We start from the raw sequence: 14,812 nt of genomic DNA, 5'->3' as shown, positions 1-14,812 counted from the left end.
GAATTACAGTTTTGTCCTCCGATCAGCCACTGCTGTGTTGTCGCCGGTAACGTACAGCCGAGAGAATCACGACATTTTTCACAAAGATTGGATTATTGAAAGCGGCACCAAGCATGCATCGGGAACACGAATTCCCTGGGCGGTATACTTCATCGTCCCAGGAGCGCCAGGCAATGAGGGTTATTGTGGGGAGAACGCTGTGGAACGTCTTCGGTGTAGTAGAGATTTTGTTGGGCTTTTGATATGAACCTACTTCCATGTATCTGGCTGATGTGTGGTCATGCGTACTGTCAGATTTGACGAAAAATCGCGAGCATAATGTCCTATAAATTTCAAAGCTATGAAGCAGATAAATTGCAAAACATTAAATCTCAGAGATCAAATCACCCCTCTCAACAGTAAATGCAGACTTGGAATGCAAAATCCCTCCATGGTAACATAAAACATGTAACCAGGCCTTATGTTGAATAGAGGCCTACATCACAGCTCATCTGAGAGCCACGGCACCTCTTTTTATAAAATATCAAACTCCGCCCACAGTTCAAATCCCAATAGTTGTATTATGCTCGCATTTTGCTGTGCCCTTGAGAGCTTACCAGCATCTTCCATATTTCGTCTGGCATCCATCTTCGCAGTGAGCGCTGGAATTGCCACTGAATAGTATAAGTCAGTGGAAGCCATCATCGTTAGTAAAGATGTAGAGGAGGCACTCACCAGAAGCCGTGCTTGGAGCAGCAGTTTTTGTTCTTGTAGTTTTTGCATGTAGCTGAGAAACGGTCCCCGCAAAGGCCATTCGTCGTGTTGTAGATGGGAAGAACTGCTGTGCCTTGCCCATAGGTGGCGCAAACTCCATATTCCGAGTCGCAACCAGTTCCGCAGTGCGCCATGCTATTGCCGCTGTAGTTTTTGCCACCGTCAGTAGACCATATATCACAGGTGCCTGTGTATTTCTCAAGAATGGGGGGCTGGTTTTGGGGAAAAGGCAAGTAGTACAAGCACGCAAATCGCAAGAGGGGTTATTGCTCTCTTACCAATATCCATAATATGAACAGCATCTGCCATGCCTGGAGCCCTTGCAAGTTGCACCAAATTTGCTACCACACCTGTGATCTCCTAAGATGACGGGCTCTGTTTTGTTTTTGGTGTTGTCTCCCGGCCCAACAGCCACATCAACATCACGTTTAGTAGTCCGCGCATTGCGGTACCAGTTCTCATATGGATCGCCAAGGCATTCTCCAACAGTCACAAGCTTGTATCCTCGGCTCCTACTCACTTCGATCATGTATTCGGTGAGAGTCACGACTGTCTGATAGTGGACATCGTGTGCGAGAACGATGTAATCATGGTTAGTTTCATCAGAGTCCTGCATGGAGGAGAAGCGGTCCTCGGAGACATGAATCAACGAAGTCTCGTCGTTCTCATAGTCCTTGGTGTCAAGGTTTGTGCTGATAACGTGGTAGCCCAGCTTGTCCATTGTGTCCATGCATCCAGATTTCACACTGCACTCCAGGAACGGCGGACGCATATAAGTCGGTATGAAACCAAGGAGATTGCGGAATGCCATCTCGTTGTAGATCATTTCCGTTTCTCGAACATGGTCAGAAGCCTCGTTGAGATTGCGGTGTGTCCAAGTGTGACTTGCGAGCTGGTGCCCAGAATCATGCATGCGCCGAACAATGGACGGCCAGCCTGTTGATTCGTCGTCTATACGACCCTTGCCCCTGTTATTTCCCGCGATGAAAAACGTCGCTTTAACATCGTTTTTGTCAAGGATGTCAAGGAGTTGGCTTGTATACACGTAGGGCCCGTCATCAAATGTCAAGGCAACATGGCCAGACTCGATGCATTGAGTAATCGTAGAGGCTAACATCTGGTCAGCTTTGAATTGTATCTGGCTTTCTTCAAGTCAGGAATAGAGCAACAGTCTAAAGACTAACCATATGGAACATCGCCAATGTGCCCTCGGGAGATGCCTTCGGTGCTTTCTCCTGGAGGGCTGGTTCTAAATAGCATCCGTCAGACTCGGATATTTCACACCAAAAGTTTCACATACTGTGTATCGCAGGAGTAGCTATAATCGAGCTGGCATTGTGATCCAGCGCAGTATTCTGCAGAAGTACCACAAAAGCCAGCCTCCGAACAACACTCGCCTTCACCACAGCTGCCAACGTCTGGGCCGCATTTCTTATCACGGGGCTCTAGGACATACTCGAAGCGACTGTTGATTTTCTCAGGAGCCGCATAGATGGCCTCGGAGAATGTAAAGGCGATCACCGCCGTAGTAGCAACATTGAGCTTCATTTCGGTAATATCGTCGCCACAGGTGTCACTTTAGGAAAAAGGGGGGAAGACGGAGTTGATGCCAAAAGAGACGATGTATAAATCAAAGTTAGAATACATGGTATATATCATTAATCCCACCATTACCTTCACGTGCAATGCGCTGGGAAAATCCACGATCCTCAATAGCCACTGTTCAACGATATCTAAGCTCGCTGGAAACGGATTGTGGTGTGGGTTTGAGGCGGCATTTTTTTGCCGGTGGATAACAGATTGCGACAGCCTCAAAGTCAACCTGCGAGAAATCCCTCTCCATGGCCCACGCAATGCCGGCAATGTGTGCGCTCCACCATCTCGCGATAGTTGCCTACACTAGCTAAAGAGACTTGCGTTGGGGAGCCGCAACATCACACCATCAACTCGCTCTTGGGCACTCTGATCGAATCAAATGCTTGTAAAACTCCGCGTTATTACCTGGTCGTAGCTGGCTATGACCTATGTCAGCGTGGAATCTGCAGTGCACCGGAACACAGATGGAGAAATAGCATCATTTGGCACAGCGTTGAGATAGCCAATTAGTGGTATAAGATGATCGTTCGTATTATGCGTTGGCTTACGTTACAGCATTAGCTAAAAGAAAAACAACAACAAAAGAAAAGATTCCCCTGACTAAATTTAGATGAGGGTTAGGGCCTGAATTGCCTTTTCCTTGGCTTTTATGGCGTTGTCAGTACGTATTCGCAGCTTGTACGGATAAATTCAGTACCTTCACGCCCATGACTGGGCGTCTATCTAAGAAGCTCGCCGCCTGAGTTATACGAGATATGTATGAACGAGTCTTTTTTCTTTTTCCTCCAAGCTGATACTTGAGACATGAATGCGGTGTCAAGGAGTTCATCATACAGCAGCAATAGCTGTGGCATTGATGCCTCACTTCAAAGTCTAGGAATATGGAGAGTAGTACAGATTATCTCATGGCTCTCTTGTTCCTGACAGTCTCGCGCAGCCTGTTTGCAGACTAAACGAAGCAGCGACTTCGGCATTTCATTTTCTAATACGCCCCCCCAAGGCCTCCGAACTTTGCCTCTACGTATGAATTTGATCATATCTAAAGTTTCGGCTCCATTTACGGGACCAGCCGAGATCTTAAGGCCACATATATGAACCTTTGTCGGTTTAACTTGACGTGGCGCAGAGCCGGTACATAAGTATACTCAAGGTACCTTTCCAATCTTTGGCTGCTACGAGGAGATTGTGCGATTCCCACATCGTATTAAAGATTTGTAGTACCACAGTGGCTGTTACAAGTCCAAACCCTGTTGCCTACGTTTTGGGAGTTGGCGCCAGCGGGCTGTCCATTTTCAATGTCTGTTTGCCATTAGCCCTGGAAAGATGAGGAATGGTAGATTATACGGCCCAATTTTACATTATTGAGAACTAGATTGACCCTGATGGCATAGCCGTATTGAGATCCAAACACTCGCTTTCGGATTCTATCCGGACACGACTTTACATCTCATTAACCGAATCCGATCATCTCATCTCAGTATCTTGCTTCTCGAAGTGTAAGATATCGATGAATACATGGACAAGTAGATAACGGGTTGCTGAAGTCGGTACAACTCCGAAATTACACCGTTTAGATATACAGCAAATAACATTTACCTTTATTATAAAAGAATCCCAAGCCCTGAAGCCAAATTTTAGCGCTTCTCTCGGTCATATGCCGTTTACTTCCTCGGCCAAAACCGTGGCGGCTTTCAGTACGCGTATGATGTTTATCTGCGTACTGTTCCGAAAGTCTATATTCTTTCTCCCATCTTGCGGACCTTCTCTCTTCTCTTCTCTTCTCCCTCTCAAGCAATTCTCCCAGTGCCAGAGTCTGCAGCATCTTGCTAACAGTCTCATCTGGGTCGAATCCAGTCTTCAATCACTCGTCAATCACTCAAGTTTCATTGCTACCTTTGCCAAGTCTCTCGTTAACACTCTGCCAATTCACTCGCTCGCTCACAATGTCTGACATGGGTTACACGGGAGACGTGCCGGCTCCAGAAGAGATCAGTGAACGGCTCGCTGCCATCAAGGAAGAGGACGAAGATCCCAAGACTTGGGATTACATCTACGACGTTTCCCCACCTGGAGAAGAAACTTCCGAGTCTGGCGCGCCGCCATCTCTTGAAGTCAGTTCCTCTGTAGAAGTCCTCAGATCCGAGAGGTCTTCATTTGCCGAACCAGAGCCTCTCGTCGCAGTCATCGGCGTCGGCTACGTGGGTGAGCATCTCACTGATGTCTTCTCTCGCTGCTTCAACGTTCTCGGATACGACGTCTCCGAGACTCGTGTCAAGGATCTTTCTGCCAAATACCATGGCAACGAGAGAGTCCGCATCACTTCGGAGGCGAAAGATCTCCGTGGAGCTTCGCACTTCCTCATCTCGGTCCCTACCCTCCTCCTGAAGGACAAGACCGTCGATACTTCGTACCTTCAAAGTGCTCTCACCACTGTGGAGAATTATGCAGCTCCAGGCTCGACCGTCGTGATTGAAAGCTCAGTCGCCGTTGGCATGACGAGAAAGCTTCTCGGACCCCTCGCCAAAAGAAAGGGTCTCTTTGCTGGAATGTCGCCTGAGCGTGTCGACCCCGGCCGCACTGAGCCGCCAGCCTATGCCATCCCGAAGATCATCTCCGGCCTCGACGATGTTGCTCCGGGCTCGCTGGAGTCCATCACCAAGCTTTACTCTACCGCCTTTGAACGGGTCGTCCCTGTCTCCAAGCCGGAAGTGGCTGAGATGACCAAGCTCTACGAAAACTGCCAGCGCATGATGGGCATTGCTTTCTCCAACGAGATGGCCGACGCCTGTGAGCCCATCAGCATTGACCCCTTTGAAGTCAGCAATGCCGCTGCAACCAAGCCGTTTGGCTACATGCCCTACTCGCCTGGCCTTGGTGTTGGCGGACACTGCATTCCCGTCAACCCCTACTATTTGCTGTCCAACAGCGCCTTTCCTCTGCTTCAAGCGGCTTCGGAGAGAATGTACGCTCGCCCTGCCGAGATTGGAGAGCGTGTCATTGATGAGCTTTACTCGAAGCGAACTGGCGAGGACATGCCTCGTGTTCTCGTCGTCGGCATGGGCTTCAAGCGCGGCCAGTCTCACCTTGTCAACTCGCCTGGCCTTGAACTGGCCAAGTCGCTTGCCAAGTCGGAGAAAGTCAGCGTCTCTTTCGCTGATCCGCTTGTCAGCCAAGAGGCTTTGCCCAGTCTCACGCGCCTGGATGATGCAAACTGGACTGCCGAACACCTGGAGGAGAACTTCGACATGATTGTCGTCGCGTTCAAGCAGGATGGCCTTGACTTTGGCGTCCTCGACAACCTTGTCAACGTGCAAGTTCAAATGTGGTGCGCTTAGAAGAGCAATTGCATCCGGCCAGCGAATAAAGACGCGGAGTACAGGTGTTAATTGGCAAGGCTCTTGCTCTTCTTTATCGACAACAATTTTGCTGCGGAGTGACTGAGATCTATATCGAGATCGAGACGGCTATACTTGTCTCACAATCGGTTGGCGCAGGCCAAAATGCACTCTTCAACGGTTGGGAATCGATGGGTGGGATAGAACGTTGCTTTTTTTTTATATATGTTGGATTGTGTGTTGGGTATTGGGGTTTACCATTTTATAATTGGTTTACTTGAATTCTTTATTTGGGTCACAAATGTTCGCTATAGTTGCCGTTGTCAATCGTGATTCTTCTCCTGAGGCTCATCATCATCGCACAGGAGCATGATACGGCCGCTGTATACTAGCAGGAGGGAATCACTCGCATTCACTATGCATATGAGGCATTCAATCATAGCCTAGGTAGCCTGAAGATGTAGAGTATTCTTCTACAATAAAACTTTGCGTTCAAACTTTTGTACAAGTTCCCCGGTTCTTCATTCCCTCTTGCTTCTTGCCTTCCATAGCTGTGCCAGGACATGCGGCCGAGGACGGGGGCGTTCCATGCCCAAATTTCTTCTCCCTACCAAATGGGCAACATCTCAAAGGGCCAGATCGTCCAATTCCACTTACGGACTTATGCGAACCCCTCATTGGCGCAACTTTAATCTTGGGCTAGATGCTTCGTTTGGCCGCGTTGGGGAACTACAAGTACCTTTTTGCGGTGGACCGTAAATGGGACGCGCGATTTTAGTTCCCAGATTCGAATGGAGCTTGAACTGCCTATCGGAACTGCAGGAAGGTTGTCCATGAAAGCGGCCAGATTTAGGGCGTTTGTATCATTGCTGGGCTTTTGTCCGCTTCGTCAAAGTAGGGCGGGAGAGAATCCGGTTTTGCAACAAGGAGGAGGGACTTTTTTGTATGACACTATAATCTACCCATTCTTAGAGTACTGAGTACTAAGAACAAATTGTTAGATGCTGATCCCGCGGGGAAAGTGTAGCAATGCGGCTTGTATATTACGCGTATAGAGATCTCGATACCTGGATAGCTGCTCAATACACCACAGAAGATGATTCCGGTAGCCTAACCCTATTCAAGCAACGCCAGGAAGGCGATTAGACAGTGATTGCATTCGCCATCTTTGCTTTGGACGCGAAATTAGTCCGGTACATGCAGTCTCGCAACCGTAGAAGCAGGACGAAGATGATGGAATCTTTGGAAACACATCATTGGCCATCGCACCTTTTATCCCTTTAAGAATGATCCATCATACTGCCCACATATCCCCTGCAAGGTTTCCAGTAGGGCTAAGGGCGGGAGATCATCGTACCACGGTCCATAGAATGCCATAAGATACATCTCGCAGAACTACACAATGCAAAGACTTTTATGAAATCGTGTTAAATATGAAGCAGGGTCGAAATTGTCAGGAGACCAGCCATCATGCCTCTCGTCGTCATCTCGCTTGACCCACCTGTTTTCGTCATCGCGCATATGGCTACTTGTGAAGAGATACAGCTTCCCTCTTCAACGAGCGAGTAATGCTTCTTCGGCATTTACACGGAAGAGCCAAATGAGAGTAGCTTCCATAATAACAATTATGTGCCCCCTTTATTTGTAACGAGTTATTGAATAGACAACTGCTTCACTCACAATGGCATCTCGCTGTGGGGCTGACGTTGAGTCTAAACCATCTTTGGTAACTGTCAGCGAGAACAATGACGAAAGTAAATCTCGGCGTGTTAGATAATCAGGTTTGACGATCACCAGGCATGAAATGAAAGCATTTTCTCTTTATTAACGCATCGTTTCTAAACTCGTTTTCAAGTACGTACATCGCTTTCGCCACTTGATTAGAGCCTCGTCTTCTACCTTTGAGATATACCAAGTGCCAAACTCACATTTCTGTCAAGAATGAAATTGCTATTAAACATCAACCATGGGGGCGATACGTCATTAAGGCCAGGGGATGAGCTTCAGGGAACATTGATTATTTCGGGCATCGCGAGCCAGAAGCGGCCTCATTGCACAGCTACCATTGGAGGTGAGATGGCCTTGTGAGGACAAATTTTCTTTTATATTTGAAGCTAACAATGTCCAGGCCGATTAATGATTTCGGTACCTGCTCAAGTCGCTGGCCCTAATATTGATAACGCTGTATATACGGTATGAGATGAACCACCACCAAGTTTCACAACATCAACATCACTCTCATCTAACATGTTCCAAGCTATTCGAAGAAACGAAACAACTTGAATACGAAAATACCTCGAGCCAAAACAACCCGGATGACGACGTTCATTTTATGCCTTTCAAATTTCAATTCCCATCTCACATGAAATGCTCTAAACACCCTCAACCATGCCAACTTCCTCCTTCAACAAGTGTAAGTGGAGGCAGTTCTAAGATCAAGGTGGAATATTACATCACTGCGGCCGCGGACAGACCTATATTTGGCGGTCTATCTACAAAAAAGAGGGTCACAAAGCCATTGCAACTTAGCAGCAACTTTTCATCCAACTCGCCAGCACCATTATCCATCTCCAGCCTACCGTTAACGCTACAACAAAAAGATGGCAAAAAAAGTCTGCAGCCCGGGCCTGATGGCTTGCCGGCATACACGCCATCTATACACGTCCAAGTCGTGCATCCTGAGCCACCAATCTTTGTCCGAGGCCAAGCAAACCGCATCCGATTCAATATCCACAGCCCATCCGAAGCGATTGGGAAAGTTTTTGTTCGGAGCATAAACATCAACTTTAAGACGTCCACTATCGCAGCAGCTGGGTCGGCTACGCAACGAGTCGATCAAAATGCATCGGGAGTTGAGCTATCCAGTCTTATTCCAATCGATTCGGAAATACTGGAGCTCGATACGGGAACTTGGGGGCGCCTGTCTATGCTCAGCCTCAGACCAACATTCGAATCATGCCTAATGCAGATAAAGCATGCAGCTGAAATCAGTATTGGTATATCGGTAGGGCCGCAGGGCAGCATTTCAGTAAGTCTTATATGTCAAGAATGTTTCATGGTCGCCATACGCAAGAAGCTAACACTGCATAGCATACTTCATCTTCGTTCGATATCCTGGTGATGGATCCTCCACCTTCATACGAAGAGATCTAGGCGCGCCAAAGATAGTAAACTACTACATTATTCTGCATCATTCATGTTAAGTTGCATTTTTAGAGAAATTAGATCAGCCAAAGATACCTAGCTCAGCACAGAGAATGAGCCTCGTTATAGATAGACATCGCTACATAGAAGAATATTTTGTATACCACTGGTCCATAGAGATGGACAAGGCATCATTAAACTTTAACCTCAAACCCTTGTCACCTTTTTACAGAATAAAACCGAACATGGAATTGCTGGCTTGCGTCCCCAAGGTCCCCTAGATACTTAGCCTGGCAGGCTAACCCTGCCACAACTGCAAACTGCGCATGATCAAATGACCATTGTATTTTTGACGAGTATTGACAGTTGTTGGCGCGCATATGAACCTGAGAGACGCCGCTGGTCCGCAATAAACGCCAGCTGCGAGATACCCTTTTACGGACGCATATGAAGGATCGTCAACTGATACTACGCTGTTTCGTTCCGACTTCCGAAAGACGTTATGCCAGATTGAGGAATTGCGAGCGAGGCGCCCTGGCATTCGCTTTTCAGGCAGTTTCGAATGAGCTTCCATTTTTGTTCTTTTTTTCTCTTTCCTCTCCTGGTTATATCCGAGCGCCTTGCCACGGCAGAAGCGCGAATGCTTTGCTTGTACGGATCGAATAGGGATCTTTCAAAGTCTAGTAGGCTAAATAATTAAGCGTTGATAACATTGAACGCTGTTATGCAACGTATGGCGAATCAGGTGATATATGCACCTGTACAGGTTGAGGGGAGTATAACGTCCGGCATGGGGGTGCCACATACGATTATTTTGCTGCTCTTTGAAGATGGAACATATTAGACGTTCATATCCTCGTCATGATTGAGTAGCTCGGGTCTAAGAACCAAATTGTTCATACTGTGTCGCTTACAATTTACCACCAGCTCAGGACGTAGCTCCCTTGACTTGGCACTGTACGTGGTTCAATTACATCATGAACTAACTTTTCAACTCAATTGAACCGATATGTGACAATAAGAAGGACAGGAGCTTAATATTTGAAAACAGATGACAGGTGCATTTTCGCTTTTAGTGGGGCTTCTTCTCCAAGGTGAAGGTAATTAGCCGTGCCATCCAATCAAGTTGACGTCAATGTAATATCTCTCATGAAACCTTACATCACGACAGTATTGTGTGGTGATGTATGAGTGACGGCCGATATTATGTCGCCACTTATGAATTCACCACTGGATACGAAATAAATAAGAAGTATAAGTAGTATAAGTAGTAGATTTTTTTGAAGCGCAGGGCACAGCGAAATTACTAGCCATTATTGACGCCGAAACCATGTCAAATATTATCCCTCCAGCCGTGAAACAAGCAGTCATGGGCCAAAAAGGAGCGAAAGCAGACCAGCTGGCGGCTCACACTGTTGAGCCGACCAAGGATAGCAGAATTACGTCTGACTTTGGAACTAAACAAACTAATACAGATGACTGGCTTCGGATCAACAGCAAGGACCAGATAGGCCCGTCGCTGCTGGAAGACCCATTTGGGCGTGAAAAAGTACGTCGCTGTCACGATGTTTGATATCCGTCACGCAACACTAAAGTTTAGAAATTAGATCCATCGATTCGATCATGAGCGTATACCAGAGCGAGTTGTCCACGCTCGAGGCACCGGCGCGTTTGGAACATTTCGCCTATTCGAATCTGCCGAAGACGTCAGCCATGCCAATATCTTGACCGACACTTCACGCGAGACGCCAGTCTTTCTTCGCTTCTCGACCGTTCTGGGAAGCCGTGGATCTGCCGATACCGTTCGTGATGTGCGCGGCTTTGCAGTCAAATTCTACACGCAAGAGGGCAACTGGGACATTGTAGGCAACAACATTCCCGTCTTCTTCATCCAGGACGCCATCAAGTTTCCCGACCTCATCCACGCCGGGAAGCCCGAGCCTCACAACGAAGTTCCCCAGGCGCAGTCGGCTCACAACAACTTCTGGGACTTTGTCCAGATGCACTCGGAGGCCACTCACATGTACATGTGGACCATGTCCGATCGGGCCATTCCTCGTTCATATCGAATGATGCAAGGGTTTGGCGTAAACACATATACACTTACCAATGCATCTGGTGAACGTTCGTTTGTCAAATTCCATTTCACGCCAGAGCTGGGAGTGCATTCTCTTGTGTGGGACGAGGCGCTCAAACTTGCGGGCCAAGACCCCGATTTCCACCGCAAGGATCTCATGGAAGCCATTGACAACGGCGTATATCCGAAGTGGAAGTTTGGCATCCAGACAATTGATGAGTCAAACGAAGACGACTTTGACTTTGACATTCTCGATGCTACAAAGGTCTGGCCTGAAGACCTCGTACCTATTCGGTATATCGGCGAGCTCGAGCTGAATAAGAATGTGGACGAGTTCTTTACCCAGACGGAGCAAGTAGCATTCTGTACCAGCCATGTTGTACCAGGAATCGGCTTCTCAGACGATCCTCTCTTGCAAGGCCGAAACTTTTCTTATACCGATACTCAGCTGAGCCGGCTGGGCACCAACTGGCAGGAATTGCCCATCAACAAGCCAGTGTGTCCAGTCATGAACTTCAATCGCGACGGCGCAATGAGACACACCATCTCAAAGGGCAAAGTCAACTACTGGCCCAACAGATTCGAAGCTCAGCCACCAGCGACCCAGGAAGAGGGCGGATATGTCGACTACCCCGAAAAAGTCATTGGCATCAAGGAGCGAGCAAAGAGCGCAAAGTTCAAGGAGCATTTCTCCCAAGCACAGCTCTTCTTCAACTCGCTTTCTCAAATCGAAAAATCTCACCTCATAGCCGCATTCTCGTTTGAGCTGGATCACTGCGACGAACCGATTGTGTATGAGCGGCTTGTGAAACGACTCGCCGACATTGACATTGGCCTCGCACAGTCTGTTGGGAAAATGGTCGGAGGGCCCGTTCCAGAAAGCAAAAGGCAGCCGAATCACGGGAAGAAGGCCAAAGGCCTTAGCCAGCTGGAGTATCTCCCAGATGAGCCGACGATTGCATCCCGACGAATTGGCATCATCATTGCTGACGGATACGATCCGATTGCTTTCAACGCCATGTACGGAGCAGCCAAAGGAGCAAAAGCCATCCCGCTGGTCATCAGCACACACCGGTCTCCTACTTTCGCCGATGGAGAGAGTGAAGACGGAAAAGGCATCACTGCGGACCACCATCTAGAAGGCCAGCGTAGCACAATGTTTGATGCCATCTTTGTGCCTGGGGGCAAGAAATCCATCGAGACGCTTTCCAAAAACGGCCGAGCGCTACATTACATCCGTGAGGCGTTTGGCCATCTCAAGCCCATCGGGGCCACCGGAGAGGGCGTGTTGCTGGTTGAAAAGGCACTCCAGCTACCCGAACATGTGGTCACGTCCAGCGACCACGAAGCTGTGGAGAGCTATGGCGTAGTTACACTGAAAAGTGCGCAGCCGGAGGGCTTTGGAGAGGTCATGTCCGCAGTGAAGGGTGCCAAGGGGTTTTTGGACAAGTTTGCCTATGCGATTGGCAATCATCGCTGCTGGGAGCGGGAACTTGATGGTCTTAATACCATGGTGGCGTATTAGTGGAAGCTGTTAAACGCAGTTATCACAGATAAGATACTGGAGTAATCTATGGATTTATATGGAAGGCTCAAGGAACTGTTGAACAAATATAGGTAGTAAAAGAATTTTAAGGTTCGTGTTGGTCGTAAAGCTTTAAGTAAATTGGTCTTTATGCCGTTCCCTGTATGGTGACATCGGGCGTGATGCACGAAACCATGTGCTGTCCAATGAAGGCTCGTACAGCCAAGCAACTACTATACGACAAAGGCAGGTAGTCTTCGTATGGAGCAGCAGCCGACCAACCGTCACTGAAGACAGCTCTGAGAAGCACCATAGACCCAGAAAAACCGTTGCACCTACGCAATGCTGCTTCATTAGCTTGCTTGCTTTAAAGGGGGAGGTTTTGGCTGCGAGTACGGTAGAAGCGTACATATCTAGCGTAGCGATCCAGCGTAGTACCGTGAGCAAGCTCGCTATTTGTGAGCGCTGAAGGGAAGAAATAGACTGACTTGAGCTGTGCATCACCTCATGTGGAAGATTGCACCCGTCTTGTACCTACTGCTTATAGCATAGTAGTCCCAGGGATATTTGCATCTTTCGCAAAACAGCCTAATCTCTTATTTGGCAGAGGATATATATATAGAATGAGAGGTTCCTCATATTGAAATGATACATCAGTCTTTGGATCAAAAAAGGCGTAAAAAGGGCGATTCAGAATGGGTTCCTACAATTCCACGCTCAGTCCCATCGAGACGTGCGTGAGTGCCATTTGCAATGGTCGCCTAGAGTGTTACCACCTGCCACAGAGTAACCTGGATCAATCGTGGAACAAACTATACAATCTCGCTCTTTCTCAATATCCTCAGATTGTCATTCGACCCAACAATGCTTCCGAAGTTTCTCAAGCGGTGAAGTGCGCCAGCGACAATGGCTATAAAGTGCAAGCTAGGTCGGGTGGCCATTCCTATGGGTAAGAGGTCAAAGGGCTTACCGGCAGTGAAGAGCAAAATGAGACCTGACGAATCGCAGAAACTTTGCTCAGAGTGCAAACGAAACCAACGGCATGATGATTGACCTGGCGAATTTGAAGGATTTCCAGATGAACAACGATACTTGGCACGCAAGCGTTGGATCAGGTTATAGACTAGACGACCTTGACAAACAGCTGCATCAGAACGGAGGCAGAGCCATTGCACACGGCACGTGTCCCGGAGTTGGAGTTGGCGGACACGCCACTGTGGTAAGTATATAGCTTTTGCATACTATTGGGCTGTTCCGTGCAGGATTTTGATACTTCGCATAGGGAGGACTTGGGCCCAGCTCAAGAATGTGGGGATCTGCGCTGGACCACATCATCGAGGTCGAAATCGTAACCGCCAATGGAACCATTGTTCGAGCAAACGAAGACGACTACTCGGATTTGTTCTACGCAGTCAGAGGAGCCGGAGCCAGTTTCGGCATCGTCACCGAATTCGTATTCAAAACGCATCCCGAGCCAGGCAGCGTCGTTGAATACACGTACAGCTTCAGCTTTGGCCAGCAACAGGAAATGGCGCCTGTATTCGAACAGTGGCAGGAATTGGTGTACGATCCTACCCTCGACCGCCGTTTCTCGACATTGTTCATCGCTGAACCTCTCGGAGCTCTCATCACTGGCACGTTCTACGGCACCAAGGAGGAATTCGACCAAACGGGAATCTCGCAAAAGATTCCCGGCGGAGGAATTATTAATGTTGCTATACACGATTGGCTTGGGAGTTTGGCGCATATTGGAGAGACGACGGCGCTGTATCTAAGTGATCTCGCAACGCCTTTCGCCAGCAAATCATTGGCATTCAAAAGAGGCGACAAGATGAGCAAAGAATCCATCGACACGATATTCGACTATGCGGGCAGCACGGATGCAGGAACACTCCTCTGGTTCGTCATCTTCAACTCTGAAGGAGGCGCCATGGCAGATACTCCTTATAACGCAACTGCGTATCCGCACCGCAATGCAGTGATGATGTACCAGTCTTACGCCATTGGAATACCGACATTGACAGCAACGATAACCGATTTTGTTTCTGGAGTGCATGACAAGATTAAGCAGGCTGCTCCAGGGGCGAACATGACATATGCTGGGTACATTGATGTGTCGTTGGATAGATCGACTGCGCAGCTGACTTATTGGGGGGGATAAGGTGCCTGGGCTGCGAGAGATTAAAGGTCGGTATGATGCTAATAATGTATTTCAGAATCCACAGAGCATTCAATTCCTGGGTTAGGGAAAAGTTGCGAGGATGCAAAGGGGAGAGGGAGTGTGTACGTTGTCCAATCTCTATGTTATGCTTCTGATATTATGATAGACTAGTCGTGAAATGTATCGTCAGTGTTCAAAGTCTAATCAAGTCAGGTAAAATT

At 48.1% G+C, this 14,812-nt stretch overlaps 5 protein-coding genes across 6 annotated transcripts; 4 read left to right on the top strand and 1 right to left on the bottom strand.

The window, feature by feature from the left end:
• Positions 1-389: 389 nt before the first annotated feature.
• TrAtP1_005107 (uncharacterized protein) lies at positions 390-2,361 on the bottom strand. Its single transcript, XM_014083275.2, has 5 exons — positions 2,054-2,361; positions 1,938-2,002; positions 1,032-1,863; positions 715-897; positions 390-653 (listed from the first exon to the last, which is right to left on the bottom strand). The coding sequence occupies exons 1-5, from the start codon at positions 2,299-2,301 to the stop codon at positions 593-595; spliced, it is 1,389 nt and encodes a 462-aa protein (XP_013938750.1). The 5' UTR covers positions 2,302-2,361; the 3' UTR covers positions 390-592.
• Positions 2,362-4,292: 1,931 nt separating this feature from the next.
• Positions 4,293-5,684, top strand: TrAtP1_005106 (uncharacterized protein; the record flags this gene model as incomplete). The annotated part of the gene is made up of 1 exon (XM_014084428.2): positions 4,293-5,684. The coding sequence occupies one exon, from the start codon at positions 4,293-4,295 to the stop codon at positions 5,682-5,684; it is 1,392 nt and encodes a 463-aa protein (XP_013939903.2).
• Positions 5,685-6,025: 341 nt separating this feature from the next.
• Positions 6,026-9,037, top strand: TrAtP1_005105 (uncharacterized protein). 2 transcript variants are annotated; one of them, XM_066112585.1, is made up of 5 exons: positions 6,026-7,538; positions 7,625-7,755; positions 7,813-7,877; positions 7,942-8,712; positions 8,775-9,037. In XM_066112585.1, exons 2-5 carry the CDS (start codon positions 7,626-7,628, stop codon positions 8,835-8,837), a joined length of 1,029 nt encoding a protein of 342 aa, XP_065968670.1. In that variant the 5' UTR covers positions 6,026-7,538; position 7,625; the 3' UTR covers positions 8,838-9,037. The 2 variants fall into 2 exon arrangements, with proteins under 2 accessions (XP_065968670.1, XP_013938811.2); XM_014083336.2 differs by having other exon boundaries at positions 7,528-7,755; positions 7,813-8,712.
• A 962-nt stretch (positions 9,038-9,999) lies between these two features.
• Positions 10,000-12,555, top strand: TrAtP1_005104 (uncharacterized protein). Its single transcript, XM_014084427.2, has 2 exons — positions 10,000-10,377; positions 10,436-12,555. The coding sequence occupies exons 1-2, from the start codon at positions 10,159-10,161 to the stop codon at positions 12,428-12,430; spliced, it is 2,214 nt and encodes a 737-aa protein (XP_013939902.1). The 5' UTR covers positions 10,000-10,158; the 3' UTR covers positions 12,431-12,555.
• A 570-nt stretch (positions 12,556-13,125) lies between these two features.
• Positions 13,126-14,591, top strand: TrAtP1_005103 (uncharacterized protein; the record flags this gene model as incomplete). Its single annotated transcript, XM_066112584.1, has 3 exons — positions 13,126-13,379; positions 13,439-13,649; positions 13,713-14,591. The coding sequence occupies 3 exons, from the start codon at positions 13,126-13,128 to the stop codon at positions 14,589-14,591; spliced, it is 1,344 nt and encodes a 447-aa protein (XP_065968669.1).
• Between the last annotated feature and the right edge of the window lie 221 nt (positions 14,592-14,812).

The sequence above is a fragment of the Trichoderma atroviride genome, chromosome 2 (assembly GCF_020647795.1).
Source record: "Trichoderma atroviride chromosome 2, complete sequence".
Classification (NCBI taxonomy): Eukaryota; Fungi; Ascomycota; class Sordariomycetes; order Hypocreales; family Hypocreaceae; genus Trichoderma; species Trichoderma atroviride.
Note: the sequence above shows the minus strand (reverse complement) of the source record. Positions and strands in the feature narration are given on the sequence as shown.

What these genes read in the sequence shown, in the direction of transcription:
- TrAtP1_005107 (XM_014083275.2), bottom strand. Translation starts at nt 2,301, where the DNA reads ATGAAGCTCAATGTTGCTACTACGGCGGTGATCGCCTTTACATTCTCC. An exon ending in AGCTACTCCTGCGATACACA is followed by an intron (nt 2,003 to 2,053) that starts GTATGTGAAACT and finishes GATGCTATTTAG; the next exon opens with AACCAGCCCTCCAGGAGAAA. An exon ending in TGCTCCAAGCACGGCTTCTG is followed by an intron (nt 654 to 714) that starts GTGAGTGCCTCC and finishes TATACTATTCAG; the next exon opens with TGGCAATTCCAGCGCTCACT.
- TrAtP1_005105 (XM_066112585.1), top strand. Translation starts at nt 7,626, where the DNA reads ATGAAATTGCTATTAAACATCAACCATGGGGGCGATACGTCATTAAGG. An exon ending in TTGCACAGCTACCATTGGAG is followed by an intron (nt 7,756 to 7,812) that starts GTGAGATGGCCT and finishes AACAATGTCCAG; the next exon opens with GCCGATTAATGATTTCGGTA. An exon ending in GGCCGCAGGGCAGCATTTCA is followed by an intron (nt 8,713 to 8,774) that starts GTAAGTCTTATA and finishes AACACTGCATAG; the next exon opens with CATACTTCATCTTCGTTCGA.
- TrAtP1_005104 (XM_014084427.2), top strand. Translation starts at nt 10,159, where the DNA reads ATGTCAAATATTATCCCTCCAGCCGTGAAACAAGCAGTCATGGGCCAA. An exon ending in ACCCATTTGGGCGTGAAAAA is followed by an intron (nt 10,378 to 10,435) that starts GTACGTCGCTGT and finishes TTTAGAAATTAG; the next exon opens with ATCCATCGATTCGATCATGA.